The sequence below is a fragment of the Chelmon rostratus genome, chromosome 7 (assembly GCF_017976325.1).
Source record: "Chelmon rostratus isolate fCheRos1 chromosome 7, fCheRos1.pri, whole genome shotgun sequence".
NCBI classification, from domain to species: Eukaryota; Metazoa; Chordata; class Actinopteri; order Chaetodontiformes; family Chaetodontidae; genus Chelmon; species Chelmon rostratus.
The window spans coordinates 26100007-26126343 of record NC_055664.1 but is presented as its reverse complement, the minus strand read 5'-3'; the positions used below and the strand labels follow the sequence as shown (position 1 = coordinate 26126343).

At 42.9% G+C, this 26337-nt stretch overlaps 3 protein-coding genes across 5 annotated transcripts in view; 2 read left to right on the top strand and 1 right to left on the bottom strand.

The window, feature by feature from the left end:
- LOC121608696 (cullin-5-like) overlaps positions 1 to 5144 on the top strand; it is a 19338-nt gene extending 14194 nt beyond the window's left edge. For both annotated transcript variants that reach the window (XM_041939982.1, XM_041939981.1), the window contains exon 19: positions 590 to 5144. In XM_041939982.1, the coding sequence (XP_041795916.1) occupies positions 590 to 784 (195 nt within the window). In that variant the 3' untranslated portion in view covers positions 785 to 5144. The remainder of the gene's footprint in view (positions 1 to 589) is intronic.
- On the bottom strand, positions 4359 to 26337 carry LOC121608697 (calpain-5-like). Of its 2 annotated transcripts, none has more exons than XM_041939985.1 (13): positions 26185 to 26337; positions 21922 to 22116; positions 18168 to 18299; positions 11603 to 11811; positions 10230 to 10422; positions 9933 to 10126; positions 9221 to 9298; positions 8775 to 8970; positions 8560 to 8682; positions 8223 to 8419; positions 7900 to 8021; positions 7402 to 7538; positions 4359 to 7284 (listed from the first exon to the last, which is right to left on the bottom strand). In XM_041939985.1, exons 2-13 carry the CDS (start codon positions 22075 to 22077, stop codon positions 7108 to 7110), a joined length of 1914 nt encoding a protein of 637 aa, XP_041795919.1. In that variant the 5' UTR covers positions 22078 to 22116; positions 26185 to 26337; the 3' UTR covers positions 4359 to 7107. The 2 variants fall into 2 exon arrangements, with proteins under 2 accessions (XP_041795919.1, XP_041795918.1); XM_041939984.1 differs by having other exon boundaries at positions 21922 to 22081.
- ompa (olfactory marker protein a) lies at positions 13442 to 16035 on the top strand. Its single transcript, XM_041939986.1, has 2 exons — positions 13442 to 13568; positions 14840 to 16035. Exons 1-2 carry the CDS (start codon positions 13500 to 13502, stop codon positions 15269 to 15271), a joined length of 501 nt encoding a protein of 166 aa, XP_041795920.1. The 5' UTR covers positions 13442 to 13499; the 3' UTR covers positions 15272 to 16035.

Sequence of the window (26337 nt, the reverse complement as noted above, 5' to 3'; positions counted from 1 at the left end):
AGCTGAAAACTTGTCCTCTCTCAGCACATTAGAAAATGAGCAGTTTAAAAACGTTATCATGACAGATTAATCTTACAGGATAGGATCAAATATAGACTTAAAATCCTACAAACCTGCTCCTGCATGTTGAAACAGCACCTAGAGGATAGCTCTTCAATGAGAGACGAGAGAAAGACCGTCCTCGTGTGGAAAATCACCCTGAAGATCAGCTGTCAGCAGTCTGGATGAGACAGACGGATCTTTGCAGGCTGACGGCGTGTTTAGTGTCGTGTTCCCTCTTTGTGTTGTTATCCCTCCAACACGGAGCAGGGAAGCAAACTGGAGCCTCATATGAACTTCTGTTTATTTAATCCTCCATCATCAGTATGAACAGGAGTCAGTATGGGATTATTACTAAAACCTTTCCTTGTCTTAGACTTTGGAGCAGCTGAATGAGACTTTTTAAAGACCTCCAGCTACTTTTAACTCATAAATCTGATCTGGAGCCTTTTTGAAGCAGCAGCTGGTCTAATGCAGCCAGGACAGCAGGGATGAGCATGTGTTTGTACCTTGTAAAGGTGTAATACTAGATTTTTTTTTCTTCATCCAGGAGGCCATCATCCAAATCATGAAGATGAGGAAGAGGATCAGCAACGCCCAGCTGCAGACGGAGCTGGTGGAGATCCTGAAGAACATGTTTCTGCCTCAGAAGAAGATGATCAAGGAGCAGATCGAGTGGCTCATCGAACACAAGTACATAAAGAGGGACGAGGCAGACATCAACACCTTCATCTACATGGCATAGGCAGCGAGGGAGGAGCGCTTTCTCGCTCTGTTTTTTACTCCTGGCCTGCGAGCGGCGCTTGAAAACCTACAAGAGGAGGGACGAGGAGCGAGTGTCTGAGGAAGAGGAGAGGGGTGACGATAAGTAGGGCGCGTGCTGCAGGACGAGGACGTGTGGATATTTTTGTGTTTGTGAGACACCAGTTTGTTATCGGAGTGTCTTTTCGAGGCGTGGAGTCGGACTGTCTGTGTGTGTGTGTGCTGCCCTCTAGTGTCGATCAGAGGGGAGGCACTGCAGCCTGCGCCGCCTGCCAGCAGCTCAGAAGAAAAAAAAAAATAGTGACATTATTAAATGAAATACTTCCTGCCTTATTTCATCAGCAACAGACTGAAGAGGAGGAGGAGGAGGAGGAGGAGGAGCAGTGTAGGGAGGATGGAACAAGCTGTTATCAATCCTTTGCTTTCACTTAATGCCACAGCAGCCATCGAAGCGGCAGCCATTCTGCATCCCTCCTGTTCTACATTTGTCTTATTTTTGAACTGGGAATGCAAACCGCCGCGAGTGAAAGCTGCCATGGAGGAGGAGCGGACACGGGTGGAGAGATTAGTCTAAACTACCGAGGAGTATTTTGCCAAATTGTGTGTGAGTGTGTGTGAGTGTATGAGTGCATGGTGTGCATCAGGTGTTTTCGATGTGTGTATCGTGTGCGCACTTTGAACAGCATGCTGCTTTCTGGTTTTCCGTTTCTTTTTGTTCTGTGGAGGATCTGAGACACTCTGTGGTTGTGTCCAGGCGGGTCGGGACTGTTTAAATGCTGATATCTCGTTTTTCTCTTTAGCCCTGTGGCAGGGAAAGTTTGTCAACAGGTAAACAAGTATTGTCTGGAGACCCTCGTCTGTGTTGGGAAATTATCAAACTGCAAACTGTTTATTTGGTGTGTAAAGACCCTCCGAACATTGTGAGATTAAATACCAGCTGAATGCATGAAAGAGGGACACGTCTAGAGTTGAAGAGACAAATACGTACACAGACTGGACTGAAGCTCCAGGACTGAACTTCCACTCAGTCATTCTTAGCACAGTGTCAGTGCAGGAGGATGCTGTTTCATTAAGGTTTAAAGTGAATGAGCTGCTCTCCCCCCCAAAGGAGAACACTGTCTGAGCCATAGGAGAGTTCATATAGCCATCATAGTGTGTGTGTGTGTGTTTTTGTTTGTATTTGTATGTGTGTGTGTGTGACACAGAGGTCCGTCATCCTCAAAGTGAACCGTTTGACTCAAAGCAGCCGTTGTTGCAGCGTGTTGGCTGACAGATCAGCTGTGGCTTCAGTCGTGTCTGTTTCAGTTCCCTCCTTAGTTTTTATTTTCACTACGAGGTGTTGTGGAGGCCCGCCCGCTGTAAGAGGTGGAGCTGAAAATCCAGTCCAGCATTCAGATGTGAGGCTGCAGGCGTCTGACTGGGCCGCTGCGCTCAGGTGCTCGTCACAGTCGCTGTCCCAGAATTCCACCTGTGTGTCTGTTAACAGGTGTCACACTGTATGTTGTGACCTGTCTGATTCTGTGGCCTGATTGGGATTTCATCTATAGGCTAACTGCGCTTTGTAATACACACACACACACGCGGTGGACTGGGACAGGGCACTGACTGACAGCACTCTGGGCTTGTGTGTTTTGCTCAAAGACCCTTTGACTTGTGAACAGGAGGATTAGCCTTTCAGACGACAGACTGGGTCACAGCCGCCCAGAGTCACGTCTGATCGCCTCAAACAGTGACCTCACTGAACCTGCACAGGTTGATCTTTTTAAAGATGTTTTTGGAAGTCAATTAGACACGATGCCTCCATTGCATAGTTTGTCCACCAGAGAGCATATTTTCAACTGTAAAATGTCCCGCTCAGTGGATCTCTTTAAATCAACAAAAATAGGATCCTTTGCAACATCTGGATTTTTAGTTTATTTTCTTTTACAGTGAACTTAAAGAAAAGTGTGAACTGATGAAAAATATACTCTTCAAGGACTCTTCTGGCCTGAAGCTGAATCTCAGTATTTAAGTCCCGTTTTCTTATCTGCTCCCCTTATTATTTTTTTATGCATTGCAGTTTTAAATGAACACATTATAGCAGTTTGGAGTGAAACTCTGCTTTAAGTTTGGAGTGGCATGGACAGATCAGCTTCTTAAAGTCGTACAATCCTTTCTTCATTTTGGATTTAACAATCAGTCGATCAGATCGATCAATTCAGACAAAGACTAGAGCGAGGAATGGCGAGCAGGAAACGGAGACGCTGCTTTCTGTTGCTTCTTGTGTTTCTCTCTGCTTCTGTTTTTCAGATCCTCGCATGTGGAAAATGTCTTTTTCCTTTAGAAGCAGTTGTAGGGAGTCGACAAGGGGCGTTTGTGTGTGAACGGCTTTTAAAACGTTTCTGAAAGTGTTAAAGCAACTGAAACTCTGCAGTCACATCGACACCTGCTCACTGTTGATTTTCATTTTGTGACTACATTCTTGCTGCTGCTTAGACTTGTAAAATATTTTCGGTTTGACGCGTTCGGCCCGTCGGTGGCTGCAGGGTCCGCTGCAGGAACAGTGAGTTAGAAAGGGAAGAAACTGCTGAGTTGCACTGAGATCAGGAGAGCTCCACAGGCCCAAGTCAAAAACACTGCATTCAAATGCTACACATACGTCCGTTTGTCACTGCTGCGATTTAACTCGGTGACATTAAGTTGTGCTGCTGTGATGTTGGACATCCTGTTGAGCAGCGAGGAAGACGAGAGACAACAGTGAATGTGTGGGATTGAATTTTTTTAATATTTATTCTGTATTTATGAAGAATGTTACTTGCTTTGTCGGTTGAGATGTTGTTGTTTCTTTTGTTTTTGGAACGATGTTGGTGCACATTCAAAGAGCTGACACAGTATTTGTTTACTGCAGCTCTCCTCTGTTTGAAATTTTAGTCGAATTTAATTCGCTTCCCGCCTCTGATGATTCGATTCACACCTACAGTTTGTGTGCAAAATGTTAAAACAGCTTTTTACTTCCTGTGACTGCGAGACCAGGATGTTTGCTCTTAATGAACCAAACTCCCCATGTCGATCACATTATGCAGTTCTATCCTCTATGCACAGACCCGGCTCAGCTGGAGTTCTTGCAGCTAGTCTGACGCTCTGTTTTGAATTGTCTAAACTGGAGTTCATGGAGTGCAGTGAAATGAGGCCCGGTGAGTTAGGACTTCTTGGACATCAGTGGTTGATGCTTTGTTTATTTCACAGCTTTAATGGTTGTTTGGTTTTCCCCATCAAATTTAAAGTAAAGCTGAAAATAATTTGCATTTCTACTATTTTATCCATGTGTGTTTACTGAGGCAGTGAGGTCGTCTGGTTTCTGCACAGCGCAGTCCCTCGACACAGTGAGTGAACAAGCTGCTGGGCTGTTCTGTTGGTTGGTGTATCACCTAAATGTTAGCATGCTAACTCTGAGCACTTCTTAAGCATACATACAGCCCCAGAGAGCCGTTAGCATGGCTGTGGACTTGTTTCCAGATTGACAAGCTTGAATTTCTCTTGCAGAGGTTTTTCACAGGTTCTCGCTGAGTGATCGACACCTTTGACTTGTGCCACTAACACATCACTGTTTTTTTTTTTTTTTTTTTTTATACTTTGGTCATCATATTGAATGATGCATCAGAGTTTTCTGTTACAGCACACCAAGCTTCACCATCTGCTTTATCAACACCGACTGTACAGCTTTCAGACCCGAGCTTTAAACTGAACAGAAACTGTGTTTTAACTTTTTTTTTTTTATAAGTATTTACAGCATACAAACATGCCACTTCCCTCCAAGGTAACGTTTATTGAAATACAAGTACTGGTCTTATTTTACTGCCCTTTTATAAGACATCCTGTATTTTAAACCATGATATACAATCGTAGAATGTGTTCTATTTTGTCCAATCAGTCATCAGTATTAGCTGGTGAAACTGAAACCTTTCTGTAGCTTTTTCAGTCATTTGATCCTGATCGGAGACATCTGGTTTACCTTGAGATGAGTTTTACGGGGCTGAAAGTGGTTTTTATCCTGTGGAGCGGGCTTTGGTTGCTGTGTTTTTATCATTTGAAACCGTGTACCTGCCCATCAGCCCGGCCTGCGCAGGTGGGCGGACTTACCTGTAGCCTTGCATAATGACAAACTTGAAGTAAACACAATCGGTCACAGCCTAAACCAGCTGAATGTTTGCCACTACATCACGTAAAGACATGGAACTTTGTGTTGTCGGGGTGGGAGCAGATAGTTCAACTACTTTGATGTGCTGCGTTGTTTTGCTTGTTTCAAATATTTTTTAAAGTTGAATAATTTATTTCCTGGCAAAATAAAGACAACTGTAAAGAGACGCCTGTTTTCTCTCTTTCCTTCACTTCCAGACACGCTGTCGCTGAAAGCAGACGCAGACGACATCAGCTGTGAGTGGACTGTCTTTGTATCAGAGAAATGTTCGAGGTCTAGAAACGTTTTATTTGATATATGTCACAAATCTAAGTTTGACCTAATTTCACATTTATTCTCCCTGTTAAAATAAGCGTCATGCATAAACCTTCCTAAGAGTTAAGACTACACACTGTCTTTATTTGGGAAATGTAGGGTTGACGATGAGAGAGAGTTCATGACGTCATGAATTCAGCATGAATACAGTTAAATGTATTCTTCCATGTTCATATTAAACACATCAGTTATAAAATGTACAATTATCACTTTACATGAGCAGTGAAATACAATGAATGAAGTAAACACAAAGATGACTAATTATTCTAAATATGCAAACATGCGAGTAAATGGAAATGTGTTAAAATCATAGTGGCATCGTAGAGTTAATTTAGACAGAGACCTCACATATACTCCACATTTCTAAGAGTGTTTCCTAAAGGAAACTCCTGAATCTTAACCTCCCCCATTGTGGCCAAAAAATGTCAAAGACTGAACAGAAATGAGGTTTTAATCAGATATTGTTGAATATCAGTGCAATGAAATACTTCATCTGACCAAGTAAGTTACAAGATGCGTTGGTGTAAACACATGAGGCAAAGACTCGAATACAAGTAATTCATTCAGGGTCTTCATGTAGGTCACCATGAGGATCACTGACATAGGATTGGTAATTCGTAGCATTATATTCTCACTTCTTTATATTCCCATCATGACAGCTCAGCGTGGTTCCTGGGAGCCTGTTAGCTACAGGATGCTGCATCAGTAGAGACATATTTAATCCAGCTAATGCCACAATGGAGGATTTTTGCCAGTAGCTGGCTCTGTTTAAACATGGCGTTATGCTACCAGGCAAGGCATTTGTATATATTTGTAATCGTAATACAAAGTGCTTTACAGAAGACATGAAAGACTGAGGCAAAGTATAAAAGAAGGTAATAAAAAAGACACAAATAGTATTTTAAAAGAGTTGAAAAATAAGATAAAACAGAACAAAGGTCGCTCCAAACCAACAGGGGGCAGCGTATCACCACAGCAACCGCTAACTGCTGCTCAAGATACCCTTTGCTGTAGTTATCTTTAGCTAAAGCTACTTGCTGCCGTTAGCTCAGTTAGCCATGCAGCTAGCTAGATTGTTGGTGTTTACACTGCGGCAAAAGCATCGCCTTAGTAGAAAAGCTGAGAGGGCTTGTGAAACGTAGCAAACTCGCATTTATCTCTGAAAGAGATCATCAAACTGTCGCCTCTTCAGGTACAAAGTGGTTTTACATGACAAGACGTGCCACAGCTAGCTGGTTAGCATGCTAACTTCAGTAGATATGTCTGCAACGCAACACATAGACGTCTTTCAGATAACAGTTACTTCTTCATGTTCTGTTGATAATGTAAGTTCTTTTTTTTTGGCACATTTTAAACTTACAGATTGTACCTTTAAACAGCAGAATAAAAATGACAGGAAGTAGCAGATGATGGAAATGAGAGCCGATCGGAGGAAAAAGTCACCTTAACGCATGTGAAGAATGTTTCTAAACTAGCTGGAGATTGTTTGTGTCTCAGACTTGTTTTCAGGACATTCAGATCAACCAGTACAGGTACTGTAAATCATTTTGTAAACAGGTATTTGTGGGCATCGAGCTGAAGCACAGCGAGAGAATCAGGTGTCCTGTGTTTGTATTTTTCATCACAGCCTCTGATGATCTCTACTTTCTTGCTGGATGTGTAATCTTCTATAAGTAAACTTAGTTGTCCAAAAAGTAAACCATCTATTTCTGCTGAACATTTCCCCCGACAGCCGCAGCTTCTCGCAAGGTTTAGTTGTAAACTGGTAACTTAATTAAAACTTAAATGACACAGCAACATATCTGACAGCTGTCTCAGATGTTGGTGAGCACCGTACTTGTTACTACGGCGACGGTGATGGTTCCAGGGAGGTCGTTGTCACGGCGATCACCCTTGTCCCTCAGGTGGAGCGTCTGCTGGAAATCGCCTTGCTCAGCTGGCAACGTCACCTGACCCAGGAAGGAATCCATCAACACGTTGTTGTTGTAGATCTGAGAGACACAGTGAGGGAGGAATTCACTGCTTCAATCCGCCAACAGAATACACACATTTCTGTCTGCACGCATGCACGCACGCACGCACGCACGCGCACACACACACGCACACACCTCGATGCTGATTGGCTGGTTGGCTTTCTTCCTGTAGAAGAGCCCCTTTGTGTTGAAGACAGGGCTGCGAGTGTTTTTATAGACCGGAGAACGAACTTTCTCTCCTTCACAACGGATTATCACGTAGGGGTCCGACGCTGGAGAGAGAGAGAGAGAGAGAGAGAGACACACACACACACACATTTAATTCCCATCTCCATTATGACTTAGCTGTACCATTCTTCTAGCTAACATGTTGTATATAGTAGAGGCTAAAATAGGCAGCTGCATGTTAACATAACTGTAAAATTAAGATCTGGAGAATATCAGGCACATACTGCGTACAGCAGAAATATTTGTACACAACTGGATGTCTTCTCTCATGATCGCTAAATCTGAAAACAACCTCCGGCGACTGACTTAAAACAATATTTAGCAAATAAAGTTCAGTTTTGTCCTGATTAAATGTTTGAGTCAGTCATCTGTCCACATCCTGTAAAGTAATTAATTAAAATCTACCTCCATCAGAGTCCTGTCCTGCGAGTCCATCTGCCCTCAGTATGTAGACCTGAGAGACCAGAGAGGGATAACCACACAACCCGGACCAGCAGGTGCGTGGTGGCTCGTCTAGAGTCAACTCCCTGCAGCAGAGACAGAGAGAGTCCTTGTATTTGCTCTTGTGTTCCTGTTCTTACGTCTTATCTCTGTTGTCTGTCATTAGCTCGGCTGGTTAAAGAGCAACTTGCAGGTTAGCGACCCAAGTGAATCCATGTGTAGGAAATATTTTAAAATTAAAAAGAAAACACAAAAGCGACTCTAGCATTAGTGCAGTGTGTCCCTACTTGCAGTCAGAGGGCACGTCTGTGAAGATGCGGAGCAGGAAGTCTCCCTCCAGGCCGGGGTCAAAGGTTGTGGGTATGATGACGTACCGGCCCTCCTTCAGGTCAATGCGTATGAACACAGACCTTGAGTTGATGTAGATGCTCCCACCAGCCTTCTGCTGGGTGACGTGCATCCGGTAGGTCCTGTTTAACTCTACCTGGACACAGAGAGACAGATTATCTCCCTCTCTACCCTCCACAGCTCTGGACTCTGCCTGTCAGCGTCATCTCCACAAGGGGGCACCAGAGAGCAGTGTGTAGTCCCACATGAACACACACACACACAAGCTGAACTGACCCTGTGTATGTCGAAGCCAATAGCTAGGTTTTCTCCTCGTCCCTGTCTCAGCGTGGCTCTGCGATCTTTCTGCTGCAAACAGATCAGCACCTCGTCCTCCGGCTTCTTCACGTCAAACACGTACTGCAACACAGAAGACAAATACACACATCAGAGTCAGAGTTCATTCCTCTTCCACATCAGAGAAGCTCTGAATAAATGAGAGGACATAACACCTGCGGGTTCTGGAGGAAGGAGTGCTTGTTGTTGATGCAGCCCCCGGCTCGGTTGAGAAGCGGGTCGTCGTGGCGACGCCAGGAGCCCCGCAGCACGGCCTCCTCCCAGGTCTTATGTAAACTCAGGTAGGATGTGTTGATGAGACGACACAGGATGAGGTCTGTGAAGTTGGCGATAAAGTCATCAAACGTCATCCTGGAGGAAGGGAGAGAGGAAATTCAGTCATTTATTGTATAATCAGTCACACCCACCCCCCACCCATCATTGCCACCCTAGCTAGTCAGAAAAATCTCTGGGGGGGGCCACTGAGTATGGCCCTTACAAAAGCTGAAATGGCCCTCGATAGGGAAAAGGGTCCCCACCCCTGCTTTAGAGGCAGGTCACCAAGCTCCGCATGCAGGCAGCTTGTGTTTCCAACAGGGGGCGGCGTTGCACTAATACTGACCAGAACTCGCCATCGTCCTGCACGGTGACGCCGATCCTCTCCCGCTCGCTCTTACTGACTTTATTCCACTCTTCAGAGCTGCAAACAGGCAGAAAGAGAGAAACACTTGAATTAAAAAAGACCAAAAAATAAAAAGATTGACACAAGTACTTACAAACTGGTTTTTAGTCTGGTCCCCTGGAACTACAAATCATCATCATCATCTTCATCTCTTGACAGATTTAAAATAACTGTATTGTGCTTAAATGTTTGCATTTCCTGCTACTTTACACATACTTTTTAAAAAATAAATGCATTTTATACTCCACTAAGTCTTTGAGCAGCTGTAGTTACTAAAATAAAGATTTTCCCTGATGAATATACAATAATCTGAAAAAAGTGTTAAATATTACACCAGTGGTTTGAACCTTTTCGGCTTCACAAAGTGAAGCGGCCAGCTGGTACCTTTGTCTCAGTAGGATTTTGAATGACAAACCTTTATGTGTAACAGAGTATTTTCGCATTGTTGTACCAGTACTTTTACTAAAGCAAAGGATCTGAATACTTCTTCCACTGCTGCCTGCGTCCTGATTGGCCTTCAGAGGAAATCATCAGCAGACAACCTGATGTCGAACCTGATTTAGAAGAAGAACGCCTCTCCGTCATCAGTTAATCTTTTCCCTTTTCTTTCCTGCTGAACCCCCTCCTATACTCCACACCTCGTCTTCCTCACCTGTCGCTCCAGGGCCCGTTCCACTCCCTCTGTCCCCAGGGGTTCCTCATGCGGATCATGGTGAGTTTGTCCGACTTGAAGTAGGCCAGCAGGCCGTGGCCCAGCCTCACCCTGCGGACGTCTGTCACAGCGTAGGCATGACCCTTCACCAGGCCGCAGGCCAGCCTGGCCTCCATGTCCGCCGCACTGTTTGCCTGGAAAGACACGACGACACTCACTCAGTCGGTCTGAAAATCATTCGGCCGTTCCTGAGTTCATGTTATCACTCAGCCGCTGTGATGGTTTGTCCCTTCTCACCCGGATCGAGCAGCTGATGAGGCCTCCTCTGTTGTGGACTTTCAGGACTCTCTCGAACAGCTCGTTGCGTTTCTCTTCATCTTCTTTGAACCCGTCCTCCATCAAGTCCATCGGCTCAGACACGCCCCCGGTGAAATCCACGAGAGCGTCGGCCGTGTTGCCCCCATCCAGGGCCTCGTAGCACCCGCACATCCTAGAAACACACAAAAACAATTAATGCTCACATACATTTTAATTCATTCATTTTATTCATGCTGATTGTTTCCTGTATCCTTCCCCTCAAATTTAAGACTGCAACAGAAGCAGGAACAATAACAACTTTTATTTGTAAAGCAGCTTTCATACATAAAATGCCAGTCAAGGTGCTTTAAGAACAAAGCATCATAGAAAAAGCTCTCAGTGGCTGATAACGAGTTAAAAGGTCTGAAATGTAAGAAGGCGCTTAAGAGCTTTGTGAGTAAAGTGACCTTAAAATCGATTCTAAAAGAAATGAAGAGTTCAGAACCAGCTGAAGAGTTTCCTGTCAACTATTTTGGAAGCCAGTGAAGAATTTTGGTGATAAAAAGTCATCTTGTTTAATATTATGCACAACAATCAACAAACAACAGTCACACGACTATCCTGGTTTTGATCGGGTTTTTGGAGAATCCTGGTTATGTGTTGCGCATGTGAACGTGTTGTCCTGGTTTCAGAATCACTGGCAGGTTTCCGATCGTTCTCTCAATAAGTGGCTGAGATGTTCAGGAATCAGGACAGCTGCACTGATCATGTCTACAGAGAGATGAATGAACCAGGTTCCTCATGTTCCATGTCAACGTCATATCCCGAATAACATCAAAACCAGGATAAGACTCAAAACTGGGACACTGGTGTACATGTAAACATTTTGTGAGGTCATAGTGACCTTTGACCACCAAAAATCGAATCAGTTCATCCTTGAGTCCAAGTGGAAAAGTTGAGGAAATACCCTCAAGGCGAGAATGGGACGGACATACAAACAAAGTGCCTCCACGGCTGTAGATGGTGTGGCGGGTGTTTGCTGCTCGGCCCCTTCGCCCTTAAAAAAGTGCAATCAAGTGATTCAACACAACATAGTTAATGAGGTCAGCCTCATTAACTATGAGATTCAACATTTCCTATAACGTCACTTGAAAGTGTCTTTTCATTGGTCCCCTTCTTTCTGTTAAGTGACATAGTAACAGCGGCCAAGACTCACAGGTGTGGTAGCACGTAGAGCGGTCCGCCACGCCAAACTGACCGCACAAACATAAAACACAACTAAAACATAAACACGCTGGATCGTCACTGTGACAGTTATTTTCTCAGACCTGACCAGGTCACTCCAGATCACATAGTCGGCAGGAAGTGCTTACTTGGCGTAGGCCTTCTCCACCAGCGCGCTCCAGAACTCGTTGCTGTCGTTGGAGTGGCAGTACACCAGCTCTCCGTTCACCGTGGGCAGTCGGTCATCGATCACCACGTCCACCCACTCGCCGAACCTCCAGAACCGGAAGTGGAAGATCCCGGCGTAGGACTCCGGTTTTTCTTCATCCCACTCCTGGTCCTTCCAGTCAGGAATCACCTGGGGAAAAAAAAAAAAAACAAGGAACAGATCAGTTTGGTCTTCACCTTGCCAAAGCTCAAATACATTCTTATCCATTCATATACGTCAGGTAACTACATTATGTGGCATGTTAGGTTAAAGTAACTAAAACCCAGGCGCAGCTGATATACTGAGGACGGGTTGATCCACAGAATGGATTTCACTATACGTCGTACTGTGTATGATTGTGTGTGTGTGACAATAAACTTGATTTCCACGTGCGTCTAGTGCAGTCCTGAGGTTAGCGGCCATTGTGTTGTTTCAGTAGCTTGAGGCACGGGAGCACTGATGTCGGGCTTTTACTTTAATGACTTAATCCTAATGAGCGAGTTTTAAGCACTGACTGCTGTACACCAAATAAACGAGTATATTCAGAATTTCATAAAAGCATCATGTCAACAAATTGTACACTAAATCAGTCGTTTTTATTTCCTTTATCTTATTTTTTCCTACTTCAAATGCTCATCTATGTGTAGAAAACTAACGAACAAATACGACTGATGCATGCTATGAAAGAGGACAAATGACATCCAGTAAAGATACACACACAGGTATGAGCCACCAAAACTATTTAAAATAAAGCAAAAAGAAAACAGAAGCAAAGATATTTCCACATTCTTTAAAAGTGACTTAAACTCAACAAAAGTAAGAATCTCCTCTGACAATATAAAGTCCATCTGCTCATATTCTGCTAAAGACACATACAGCTGTCTCTTCGTTAGTAACTAATAAGATGAAAAACATTAGGCTGTACACTTGTTTCCCCTTAATTAACCTTCAGCATCTATAATTAACACGAGCGACTGAGGATTTCTGAAGTTTTTAACATGGGAGTGCCATCCACCCATATCCTGTGCTAAAATCCCTCCTGACCACACACACAGACACACACAGACACACACACACACCTCTGTGAAGTGAGTGATATAAATAAATAACTGATCCATTGAGCCAAGACCAGTTGAGCTCCCAGAAGCCCTCAGGAAACTCCCAGAGTTCCCTCTCGTACGTCATCAGCGCCTCCTGTTGCCTAGCACCCTCACACATCACCCACCTCCTCAACGCCTTTAAAAAAAAAAAAAAAAAAAAAGCTTAGAAAGTATTTTCATTTGATATTCAGACATTTTAAATCCGGTTTGAAACGTCTGAAGATAGATGATTGTGCTGGGGGGAGACATGTGGCAGCTTATTGTTTTGTTTTGAATTTCAATCTGATTTCAAGCCTCTGGAAAAGATAAAACACTGTTCCTGATATCAGTAATGTTGAAATTCCTCCATGACACCACAAATGCTCATAGCAACTGCTAATCATTCTGACTGATGCTGTTTTTTCGCATTGATCTCATCTACCAATGCCCCCCCCGCCCTCTCTCATTTTATGTGGCACGCCAATCAATGAGTCCTAACCAAGCCACCCTGTGGGCAGGAGGGGGGGATGGGAGGATGGGAACAAAAGTGAGGAACTGCTTCACTGTGATGGAAACAGTTGGAAAGGGGAGGGGAGACAGTGACGGGGAGGGGGGGGGGGAGAGAGAGAGAGCGAGCGAGCGATGGGGGAGAGGTGATATTATAAACTACCAGAGCTGCTATCACAGTACCCGTCCATCCATCCAGACAGGCAGACCTCATCCTCTCCCTAACCCAGGATTATAACCTCGAAGTCGGACATGGACAATGCCGAGGCTCCCTCCACCACCATGGTGCTGGAATTCAAAGAAGACACTGCGCTGACAGAGGTGAGGTTCTCACTTTGAAACGACAACTTCTCTCCTCCAGCTACGTGACACAGTCTGTTAGCACAAAATGTGGTTTTGTTTTTAATGGCACCTCCAAAAATGTGAAACCGAGCGTTTCCCTTCAGAGAGTCACAGATATCTTGAATAACTTTTCTCCCTGATTTAACGGACAAAATACTCCTCAGAACATCGGTTCTTAAAGTTGTGTGCCTGGTGCTTTGAATGTACCTTGAAAGTGTGGCAGCCACAGAGGAGCTCAGCAGCTCCTGGGCTTTTATGAACGTGGTCACAGGTAAATGTAAGTCTTTGCTACAATTACTCTACTTATTGATGAGTGAATCAAACGAAAATGAATCGCCAATTATTCTGCTATTTGATTAATCGTTCAAGTCTATTTTCAAGCAAAAGTGTCAAACATTAGCTTGCAGGAGCCTCTTAAATGTCTCTATATTCTGCTTTGCTCAGTTTCATATTAACTGTCCATATTTGGGTTTTGAACATCACCCTGGCTGTCATTTGAGTATTCGATCGTAAGAAAAGCTTTTCTCTTTTATATCACAAGAAACTGAATATCTTTGAGTTCTGGGCATGTGAATACGTCATCATGGACATTTTATAGTGAAAACAATAAAATTATGATGCAAAAGTAATAATGAAAATAATGTAATGTGCTCAGTCTTACTGTGTCAATCTGACGAATGTGACCACTGCACAATGCCTCACAGCGACTAATCCTGTCAGTTATCAACACTGAATCACTCCACTTACATACAGAAACTCTTGCCGTCCTGACTGATTATTTCTCTGTTGTCGGTGGAATTTAACCCTGAACGGACACGATTCAGAGAGGAACACTCCTGTCTACGGGTGAATCATGATGATGGTACTCTGAGAGGAAGCACAAGACGTTTCTGAATGTCAGCGTGACCGAGTTATGTCCCTGAACTGAACACCATTGAAAAATCTGTGAAAAGACTTTAAGCAGCAGAGGTGCTTCAATTTTAGTCTGACAGAGCTTCTGAAATACGTGTTTCTTGGTTTGTCAATGTGATATTTTTGTCTGTACATTGTTAAATTGTTGTTTTTCCTACTAAACGGACATGATTTAGTGGGTCTGATCACTTTTCAAACCCCCAGCAGATCCAGCATAAATCCCTCCACAGCGAAGCAGTCTCCCGCTTTGGGTGGATCATTAAACCCGACACCTTCTCCACCTTCCTCAATTTCCATTTCATCATTTCTTCTCATGCATCCTCATATTTCCTCTGCAGATGATGCGTCTTCGTGTGTCGTCTTTGCAGCGCTCAGGACAGAAGCGTCAGGATGGCGAGCGTCTGCTTCTTCCCCATGAGGCCGTTTATCGGCTGGACTTCCCCGCTCAGGAGCTGAACTTCTCCCGCTGGTACTTCTCCCTCATCGCCTACGGTCGGGTCACCATCACCGGCATTTCCCAGCACTGGACCCCTGACCTCACCAACCTGATGACCCGTCAGCTGCTGGAACCCATCGGAACGTTTTGGCGAAATGCCGACGACCCGCAGGATTCGCCGCTCAAATGGCTGGAGGCGGACATGCAGGAGTTTGGCGAAAGGATTGCTGAGCTGGCCAAGGTCAGGAAGGTCATGTACTTCCTGTTTGCCTTCAAGGACGGGGCAGGGGCAGCAAATCTCAGCTGCTCGGTGGAGTTCACACCAGACAAATAACTCCTCACTCTTTGTCAGTAGTCCTGTTAGCGTGCTGGAAAAGCATCGTAATATTTTATCACAGTAGAGCTGAATGAAACCTCAAACGAATCCATCATCTTAAATATTCTCCTTCAAACGTTCATTCTGTCTTGTTTGAGTTTCACTGATTAACCTGCAGCTGTACAGATTGTAGTCTCACTCCCTCGCACGTCACTTCATTCTAACGTTTCAGCACATAGAGCAAACTCTTAAAATCACCTCGACGGCCGCGTCAAACTTTTATGAGCACTTATTCAAACAGCTTTTAAGAAAACATCTTTTAGAGATATTTAGTTAAAAAAAAACGATGAGGAATATTATAAGAGATGGAACAAGTATGAATGCACTTTATTTAATCTTAATATGGAAATAATCCTTTTGTATGTTTCCTGGCATTACTTAAAAGATCAATGTCTCAACAAAAATCAGGTTTAAAATTCACACAGCAACGTGATCATTGAGAAAAAACAGGATGTTAAAACATCACCATCATCAAAAACTGAAATTTACATAACCCACAAACATGTTTTCTGAAATCATCTACTTCTGAAGGTATGAACAACAATCAAACGATTCCTCTTGTAAATAAAACCTGCCTGTTCTGATCATCTGAACGTTAACGTGTGTGTGTGATGAGTGACTTGTTCTTTGACTTGTTACTGTTTTGCTCTCTCTGTGTTTTGTTTCTGAAAACTTTGATGCTCATGAGGGCGACAGCCAGATGCAAAACAAGCGGCCGTGAATGGAATATCAAATACTCACACTGCATGACACAAAGCAGAGATCAATGGAGTGCCATCTATTAAATGTGGACTGAAAGCTGTCTGCGTGTTCTCATTGGTGCTGATTTTTATTGGTGTTACTGGACAGAGGAAGGGGGGAGGAGTGGAGTCGGGGTTATACATAAAGCCCAAAATGTGCCAGAAATGTGCCTTTATGCTTGACGCTGATTCAGCAGCAGAGGATGTATTTATAGTCATTCTTTCAAACACTGACTCTGCTGGTGTCGTATGATTTTAATAACTGCTGATGAGCCGTCTGAGCATTAGCTTCTTCTTTAAATGCTTCTTTTCTCTCTCAGTGTTTTTCTGTCTCCTTGTGTTTCAGCTGGACGAGCCTGAAGGGAAACGTTCCAGCATGTTGTGTTTACAGCTGCAGTATCTGGTCATTAGTTATGACGGTTTCCATTTTGTCTCTAGTCAAACTTTCCACCTCAACTGGAGTCACTTCCTGGCAGTAACAAGGTTTTTGTGTTTCCCTCCTTAAGCTGAAAAACGCATTTTTACTGTGGTGAGTTAAGAGAGAGAGAACCGCTTCAGCGAGGACAGACAGAGGACAGAACAGGGACGACATCAATGCACAATTTGTTGTCCACTAATAAAACAAATGACCCCAAAAATATATCCAGGATCTGCGGCTGAAGGCCTGGGATAGTAAGTAGACTTTATGTTTTGTTTTTTTGTCATTTTCGTCAAATTCCTTAAAGATGAGACAAATAAACGGATAAATTTTAATTAAAAATAAGAAACAAAATGTTGCCATAATCATCGTTAAACTAATTAGTAAGTGTTTGTTCTTGGACCGCTGACGGTGTGTTGGCTGCTTCACTGAGGAAGCAGCATCTTAAACAGTGTTTCAGCTGATGGAAAACTGCAGAGCTGCAGAGGACCTCCGAGACCCGACAGGAGGAAGGAGGCAACCAACAGTGGAAAAAACGCAATGCACAAGTACACACACCTCAAAGGTTTTCACACTGCTCTACCTCCTTCACGTGTTGTACTGTTTACACTGAGATTAAACTCTGAAAGATAAACCGTCTGTGAACTCTTGAACATGGTTGAAGAGCAGTTCATGAAGTTATACATATGATCGATACATCATTGATAATTCAATTCCAGCTGACAGAAAACCCTTTCATTCATGCAGCTGTGTGATTTCTGAATATCAGGGCTACTGGTGCCACCTCATGGATGAAAGATGTTATTTCCTGTTTGTTGCAGCATCCAGCTCAAGTTCTTCACCACGTGGATCTGTGCAAAGTCCTTTAGTTTCTGATGAAATCGTAATTTTGAAAACTGTTTCAAGTCTCTTTGTTAAGCAGCTGTGAACCAAATACAACAGTGTTCAATGTACAAGGCCGCATCCTGTGATTATGACCCTTCCACAGTGAGTCATGCTGGTGATTTATGAGCTCAAACATACATTTTTATTAAAAATCTAAATTCCTAAAGAGAGCTGTTACAACACACATGACAGTACGTATGTGTGGTGGTTTCAGTATTTATGATGCAACTTAATATGAATGCTGGCTGTTTTCACCACAACCAATGGACAAAGCATTACTGTGGACAGAGTCAATGAAAAAAACAAGGTGTGTGTGTGTGTGTGTGTGTGTGTGTGTGTGTTTTTGTGTGGGTGGACAGTAGTCATCAGAAAATCACCTGGATTACACAGAGTGCCGCAGCACAAACAAATCCAAAGTAAACACACACCCGGTCACACACATGCAACACTAATATACTTCCATGCACACATGCCCACACCCATCAACACACACACACACACTCCCGGACGCACACATAGACACACACATGTGCATGCATCCCTCCCTACTGGCTGTGTCTCGGCCATTTTTACAGAACATTTAATGTAACATATGGTACTTACCATTGTCATGAAATATAACTTGACTGATCAGGATGCTGTATTTGTTGTTTTATTGAGATATTTAGTTGTATTTGTTGCCTGTTTTTGTGCAACATTGTGTAAATCTGTGGTCTTGTGATGGATTCACGGAGTGTTTTGTTATGTGAAGTCAAGGTTACAAAACCAACTGCACAACAAAAGAGATAATAAAAGGTGGATTCTGTCTCACCTTCTGCCACAGAGCTTCTCTGGAAGCCAGACTGGAGCAGGCGGCCACGAACCAGCAGTTTCCCAGCTGGCCTTGGTGCAGGTCGTGAGCACTGATGCCGTCCACGAACAGATGTGGGTTGCTGCTTAACTCCTACAAGGATAAAGACGATTGCAGTCAGTTTTGACCTTTTCTCCTTTCAAAGACTTTGCGAAAATAGATCAAAAGACGACATCCAGCCTTCAAAGAATTCAACACTTCGGCTGTATTTGGATATTTGTGGGCCAAAAAAACAAAAACAAGACAAAACAAAATAATAACACATAAAACAATGACCGAACAACAAATCATTCTTAAATGCAGCATAATTGCAAAATTCACTTGATACGAAGCATTTTTACAATTAATTTCCCTCTTTGAGACAGACAGAAGCAGAATACATTGAGGGTAATAGGGGTTAATTATACCGCCCCCCAGGTTTTGGTCCTTTCCTACTGATTCCTGCAGGTATATTTCTCTTGTGGGGTCTCTGGCCTGCCTACAGCTGCTGCGCGGCGGCTGTTCCCTGACCAGCGGTAGAAGGAGGCGATCGTGCTAGGTGGCTGCCAGGCCTGGATGAATGTGACGAAGGGTGAGCCAGAGTACTCAGTCAACCATCATACAGCTAAATACAGAGTAAAAACACCCTCTGATTAAGTAGAAACCGACTCAAAGCACAACAAACCACAGAACATATGAGAGGCAGACTATCAGGCCAGCAGCCAAATGATAGAGCTGGGATAAACCAGTGGCAGCAGCAGGAAGGAAGGACCTGCTGTATCTCTCCACCACACACCGCGGGTGGAGCAGCCTGTTTCTGAAGGAGCTGCCCAATGCCGTCACCACATGAGGTGGGACAGTCTGCTTTGGCCTTCCAGTGGTACTGTCAGTCCAGACCAGTTTATTATTCAAGTGAACACCCAGGCACCTGTTAGATTCCACAATCATTCAGAGACTCTGTACCACAGATTTGTTGACCTGGAAGCTCGATCGCTGCAGGTCTGAGCTCTTGTAAAACACTTTGTTACCCTGACGACGTCAAAAAAGACGGTGCGGTTTAGAGAGAAACAATAGGAATGTTTCCTCTCTCTCCACTTCCTGGACAAATCGATAATACTGATAAATTGGAGTGCTTCAGGTTTCCTGTTTAATTATTAAACAGCTCAGATCATCAATGACTGACAGTAAAAGCATTTACATACAGAGCTGCGTATGCTTTAAAGTAGGTTGTCTACACTGGAAGAAGACTGGGAAATTCTTCTAAATCATGACTGGAATCAGACATGCAGTCAGATTACTTTCAATTAATTAATTGATCTGAAAAAGGGTAAATTTGATGTCACCTGCCTCGATGAACCTGACTAAACTTGGGAGCACAGCAGAGTTCATTTTAAAGTTAATTACCAGGATTTTAGGCAGGATAACTGCGACACAATACTACTTTTTAGCACCTTATATTTTCTTCAACAAACACCACAAAGCCGTGCTCATACTCTCAGGTATGAGTATGTGAAACTGAGCATGAAGCAAAGAACTAAACAAAATCTGAATGAAATGAATCTGCATATAATCTGTAAACAGCAGCAGATAGAGGAAAGCTATTAAGCAATAATTCCATTATGAGCATCATACTTCCCCACCGTCTAAACTTCAACCAAATACAGCTGCAGCGGTTACTGTTGCACTGCATAAAAACATTCCTACAAACAAACATGGTTCAGTGAAATGCAGCGAGTGACTCAACGTCTCTGAGGGAAGTTCAGTTTGTCAGTTTATTCAAACAACTCTGTGATATGAAACTTTAAATATTTAGTCTAGACTGAGGCTGTTAAATTCACCATATGAAAACAGTGATATCTGCTCTCTCAAAATGATTCATACATAAATTAAATATAAAAACTAATCATGGTTTTTCTAGACAGAGCAAGATATTGATGTTAGTTTTGTCAATATGACACAAGCCAGACCCTCAACACTTTAAGAGAAGAGCTTGACAGAAGCTCAAGTTCAGTGGAAGACTGGAAACTGCTGCATCATGGTTTGTGATTGATGCAACAGTTCCCCATACAAACTGACTGTTTATAATTACAACCAAAGATCATGGTACAAAACAGCGAAACTCGGCTTCAGCAGAACAAACTGAATCCCTGCAGGTTTAAAAGTGTTACAGGAATGCAGCAAAACTGGACGTCATTGCAACAAACTACAAAATTCAGATTATTATCATCATCATTTTAACCTTCGAGCAGTGAACCTCAAAATCCTCGTCTTGTTTTCATCTGCATCTTTGATACCGAGAGCTCCAGAGGAACATGGAAGGTGCCAGAGGAAAATCTGCCAGTATCCTGTATTAAAATGTGCTCTGAATGTGAACTCTTACACATCTCTGTCTGCAGAGGGAGCTCGGCGAAGTCGAATACAAGTGTGTAAATGAAACAAATGTGAAGATGAGGCGACAGAGAGAAGTCCTCACCTCTGCCCGAGGTCTGAAGGGAAGCTAACAGCTACAACCATAACACACCAGAATCTCAAAATTATTGGTGGTCCAGTTGTAGACAACAGGTTTTCACAAGAAAGAAGAACATGAGGAAAGAAAAAGAGGGCGTCTCTGGTCTCTGGGGGCAGCTTGTGTTGGACTGTTCAGTGTCTTTTAGTGGCGCTGAGTATTTGAGGAAACACAGTTTTGGATGCAGAGGTTACTTAAGGTCAGGAGCCTACACCTTTCATCTACTGCTCACCCTCTCTTAGTATAACTCATGTTCACCAACATCTGTAAAACATTTAGGGTGTCTCTTGCTTTTCGGGGCCTCAGGTTTAATATTTAGTCATGAATTTAGACTATGACTCTGGACCTCCATGACAAAAGCCTGGTCCTCTTACTGAGACTTGTTACTGAAAAGTCTCCACCAACCTGAGCTGGGCTGCACCATAGAAACTTGGATAGAAAGAAAACTGAAAATATATCAGTTAACGACAATCTCCTTTATTGCTCAGGTGTGTCTGAAACCTTTGAGCTTGTGCAAAAGGACCGATAACCGTGTGTTACTGCACACGACGTCACCAGACACAGGCATGTGTAGTGTGATTAACCAATTCCATAACTGCTGAACAGTAAATTAGCCATTCTGTGGTGGTCCAGTTAGCACAATACTGCCACCATAAACATTACATCAGATAAAACTGGCAGAGCAACATTTGAAGTGAAATATGTTGCAACTTGGATCATTTAAAACCCTGTGCGTTTTACCTTTAACACAATGACTTCTATCAAATTTTACAAATCCACAGTTTGATCAGTGGATCAGAACGCTTTCCACATCTGTTCTGAGATCATATCTCAGTCCCGATTCAACCACAAATATGAAAATCGCTTGAATAAGCGACAATACAAATTCAATCTGCCTTCGCTCAGTGACTACCAGTGAGACGCCTCAACGTGTTACTTTGCCGTCCATGTGGTTCCTCAAATATTTATTCAAAGAGAAAAACGCAGCATGTGCACATGACAAGCACGACAATTTATAGCTGTTGGAGTGTGATTTCAGTGGGGTAAATTCCAGAAATTCTTCTCTCTATTCAGTAAGCTCTCCTCTGCACTTGTCTCATGACAACACCCCCCTTTCCCACCTACTGCTCCCCATCTGTTTCCTGTCTCTCTCTACTGAGAATCAGCTGATCTGTTAAAAAGGCAGAAATTAATTGTGATACATTTCTGGAATGTTTTTTTCTTCCTCACCTTTGGCCTTTTCCAGGTGACTCTGCCGATGCGGTTGCTCTGGTAGAACAGAGACTGGTCGGATGTTGGGAACAGAGGGTCTTCAAACAGACGTCCATTCTGCTGGCACTGCCTCCTCAGCGCAGAGAAAGACTGGCCCTCGTACGGAACTGCCATCCCCCTGCACAGACAGACACCAACAGGTAACTCCAGCAGCTGTAATGACCAAAAGACAACGTACTTTACATAAAAACATCAAAAGGAACCTGCTGCAAGTTCAGATATACTATATAGAATGAAACAAAGAAAACTGGAAGTAAAGGCAGGGCTGAGACTAAAACAGTCATTTTGTAAAAGAGGCTAGAAAAACATGTTTTATATAAATTTTCATATAAATTTAATCTGTAACAGCCCCAAAACATGCACATAAGATAGCCCAGTCAAATACACGCCACATAAAGAATCGTATCCGTCATGTGACAGGATGACAAACAGAAACTCGGACAGTCGTGTTTAACTACGGATCATCAGCAAAGCAAACACATGATGAAAGTTTCATGGCTCTGTGAGTGTGTGTGTGTGTGTGTGTGTGTGTGTGTGGCAGCATTAAGTGCCTGACCTGGTGAGTGAAGTCTCCTGGCTACCAAACAGATTGAGACAGCCACAGAAAGCGGAAGCAGTGTCTGTGTGTTTGTTTGAGACGGGGACATGGGAGGCCTGGTGAGGTGGGAACTTATATTTTAAAGGTACAGTTTACCCAAAAACACAAAAAGGCTTCCCTTTAACCTGATGTGTGGTCTGTCGATCTAGATTCACACTAATTCCCTGAGGTCAGTAAATATTGTCCGTCTGTATTCGTCGTTTCCAAACACAGTGACGCCCTCTCTCAGTAATCTACACGTCTCATTGTCGGCATTTAAAAGGCATTCCTTATGGAATTTGTTTTAGAGCTGTAGATGCCGGTTGCATTATTGTTTAGATTACTACTTAGTGTTGCAATATATATTAAATATTCAGCGTCCATTAAAAGCTGCTTTCTTTGGATACTTATTATAATTATTGGAGATCTTGAACTGATAAACATGACATGATCAGCAGCAGCAAATTCAAATATGTTTCTCCAAATGTGTTGATTTGGAAATAGAAAATGCATCATCACAATGCTGGAAACCGGTACGTGGTTCTCACAGTTCTCACAAGTAAAACATGTAAGTTAGTAACATCTTCTGATAATACACAACTCTGCTTAAGCTTTTCAATGCAGGACTTTTAGTATTTTTACAGCGTGGTATTATGACCTTTACTTAAACAAAGGATCTGAATACTCCTTCCATCACTGGCCACTAGGATGCTGGGTTACCGTGGAGACTGTTCATGGGACACATCAGGCCAGTCAGTAATTGTATCAGTGTCAATTAAAGGCACTTAACACAGAGAAGATACTAAACAGAGCAGACAAGAGAGTGTGTGTTTGCACAGCCACACTGTGAAGACTTGCCTTCCTTATCGGGACAGAACTTGGTGATTAATATAAGTGAAGTGAGGAGGGTAATTGGCCAGACTAGAAAAGGAGACAGCCCATTAAAGATGCGAGAGTGGATTGTACGTTTCTGGGTAATTGTAGTAGGAAGTAAGAATGCATCTAAGGTATTACATTTGTGGTCAGAGACAAAGTCTTATTCAGTGTACTCAGAGACATGGGACATGGTCCCGGGTAAAGACGAATCAAGGGCGTGCCCGGGTTGTGTGTGTGGGGCCAGCGACATGCTGGCCACTGTCCAGTGCTGGGACTTTATTGCTCAGCTGAGGAGGTTCAGATGAGAACAGGAGTCAGCGTTTTTTCTGAGCAACAGTCCAAAATCCAGAGATATTCAATTCATAATGGCAGAGGCAAGAAGAGGAGAAGCTGCAATTTCTCGATAAAAAACATGTGGGTTTTTGTTTCCTGTCATCCTACTAATGTATTAATCATAACATTCGCTACTGAAAGGATAAGTCCATTACTCAATTCATCGACAGACAAGAACAATTGATCTGTAAAACATTTACCCAGCAAAATGCTAAACACGGTTAGAGTTTCTCAGATGTGAGGATTTGTTTCTTCACATTATTGTGAACTGAAAATCTTTGGGGTTTGGATGGTTGATGGGACAAAACAAGCAATATAAAGCTCAACCAGCTGATTTCTTACCGATATCAATATTTGAGAGTTTAAAGACTTTCTAGCAATATTTGTCTAATATTTTGTGATTTTAGGTTGTTGTCTTTTCTATTGTTGTTTTTGTGTGACTAGCAACCACTCTGCAGAAGCTAATGGGATCCAATGAATAAAGAATTTATTACATGAACATACAAAACATAACATAAAGAAACAAGTTTCTATATTTTAGAGTCTACTGCATGTGTTTTTTTGTATTGTGACCAACATATGAACTAAGTGGGACATTTTATACTGTAAAAATAAACTTGATTGTGTTCTCTGGTAAACAATGTATGTAATGGTGACAGTGTTTCTAAATTAAACACGTAACATAATTACTTTGCACATTTCTGTACTGTAAACTCTTATATACAATATGTGAAAACGTAAGCAGACAAAGTGATCAACAGATTCACAATGAAAATAATCACTAGTTGCAGCACTGAAATAACACAGCTCTACTGAAAACCCTTGATTGCTCAACAGCAGCGCCCTGGGAAAATGAGACACTGAAGTCACCTGTTCACAGGTAGTGCTCACTGCAGAGCCAAAGGGCGGAACAACTCCACCCCTCTGGACTTTAAGGTTAGGGTTAGGATTAGTGGCTGGACCTAAAATGGACCAAGAGGTGGAGCTAGTCTAGGCCAGGTTTTTCCCTCACATCATTCTGCTTTCTACAGCTGCAGGTTCCTCCTCTTCCTCGCTGTCTGCAGCATTACCAGATCAACGTCTCTTATTCTTACCCAAGAATTATGCTCAGTCTCTAAAGGTTCAGCTCACTTCTGATTCATTGTATGTGCGACTGGACTACCCCGTTTCTCAGTGAAACTCACTGAGACTGACTCCTGCCTGAAGATGAACAGCGAAAGACCACCAGTGCTACATGTACAGACACAGAGGCTTGATCATGGCGCAAGAACAGAGGAAAACCAGCCAAACATGGGTGTGGTTTCAAGTGGGCACCAACAGACATGTCACGCAGACAACTGAACAACAGCTGAATGCAGATGTTAAAATATCACATGTGGGCATTTTAGATGATGTGTAACAAGACCAGCATGAACTTATTTGATGTATGCAGCTTTGTCTTTGTCTGAAACAGTCTTCCTGTCTCTCTCTGCTAAAATCAACTTAAAGACACATTTTGTAAAAGGGGCATAAGCACTTTTCAGCTGCATGAAGCCACCCAGAGTAAGTCACAAATCACACCGGAAACTGGTAAAATGTGCCTTCAACTTAAAAGTGCAATGGCAGATAGGGAAAAGAGAACACAGTATTGGAAACTGTAAATGTCATGTTCACAATATGAGGTCCAAAACTGCGTCTAATCAATAGTTTGTGAGAGAAGTCCGTTGTCATTATTGGCAATCATCTTATTTTTGTCTTGTGGTATCCTGTTGCTGCACCAAACCTATTATCAACCATTTAAGTTATTTTTTGTGTGATTACAATCCAGATCTCATATGGAGATTTGTCCAGTGGCAGGCATCACTAAAAGATGGATTTCAATCAGGTCCTGTTTTGTTATCATGGATTCCCCATAAGCCATCACCACAGAGAGGGAAGATCATTCAGTGTAAATATTAAGACTTAAATGATTTTATTTAACGATCCAAACCAGTAAAATCACTAACACTTTGAATTATTTTACCGCAGGATTCATCAACCGTCCGCCTCAGAAATAACTCATAAAATTCCTTTTATTTTGAAGGCTATTGCCGGAAGTGAATTTATTTACGTTTGCCCGCTTTAAAAATGGCGAGTTTTTTTTTTTTCAAAGATTTTTCATCCCGTGTGAAGGAAACCGAAACGTGAAATGTTTCTTCTGTCCTATTTTGTTCTGAGCTAGCGCCACTTTCCGTCATCTAACGTCAACAACAACACCTCCATAACTCGTTTTTACCTGCACTTTGTCGGAGTTTCTGTGTATAAATTTGAAAAAGTGAATTGAATTAACGTTAAACTCCATTAAACTTCTATGGGCTGGAGAACCGACCTGTAAGTAACGGCTGGCAGTGAGGTTTTCATCTCAGACGTCCGGCGCCATTTCAGCACAAAGTTAACTTTAACAAATGAAAGTTTACCTGGAAATATGTTTGGTTTAAGCTCCCCGGACGGCTGCTCCTTCTCCTTCTTCTCCCAGCGGGATGTCGCTGTTTTTTATCCGTCTCTCTCTGCTGTCAGCTCGGTGATGTGCGGAGCTTTTCAGCGGAGTTCAGATAGCATGCAATGCAACA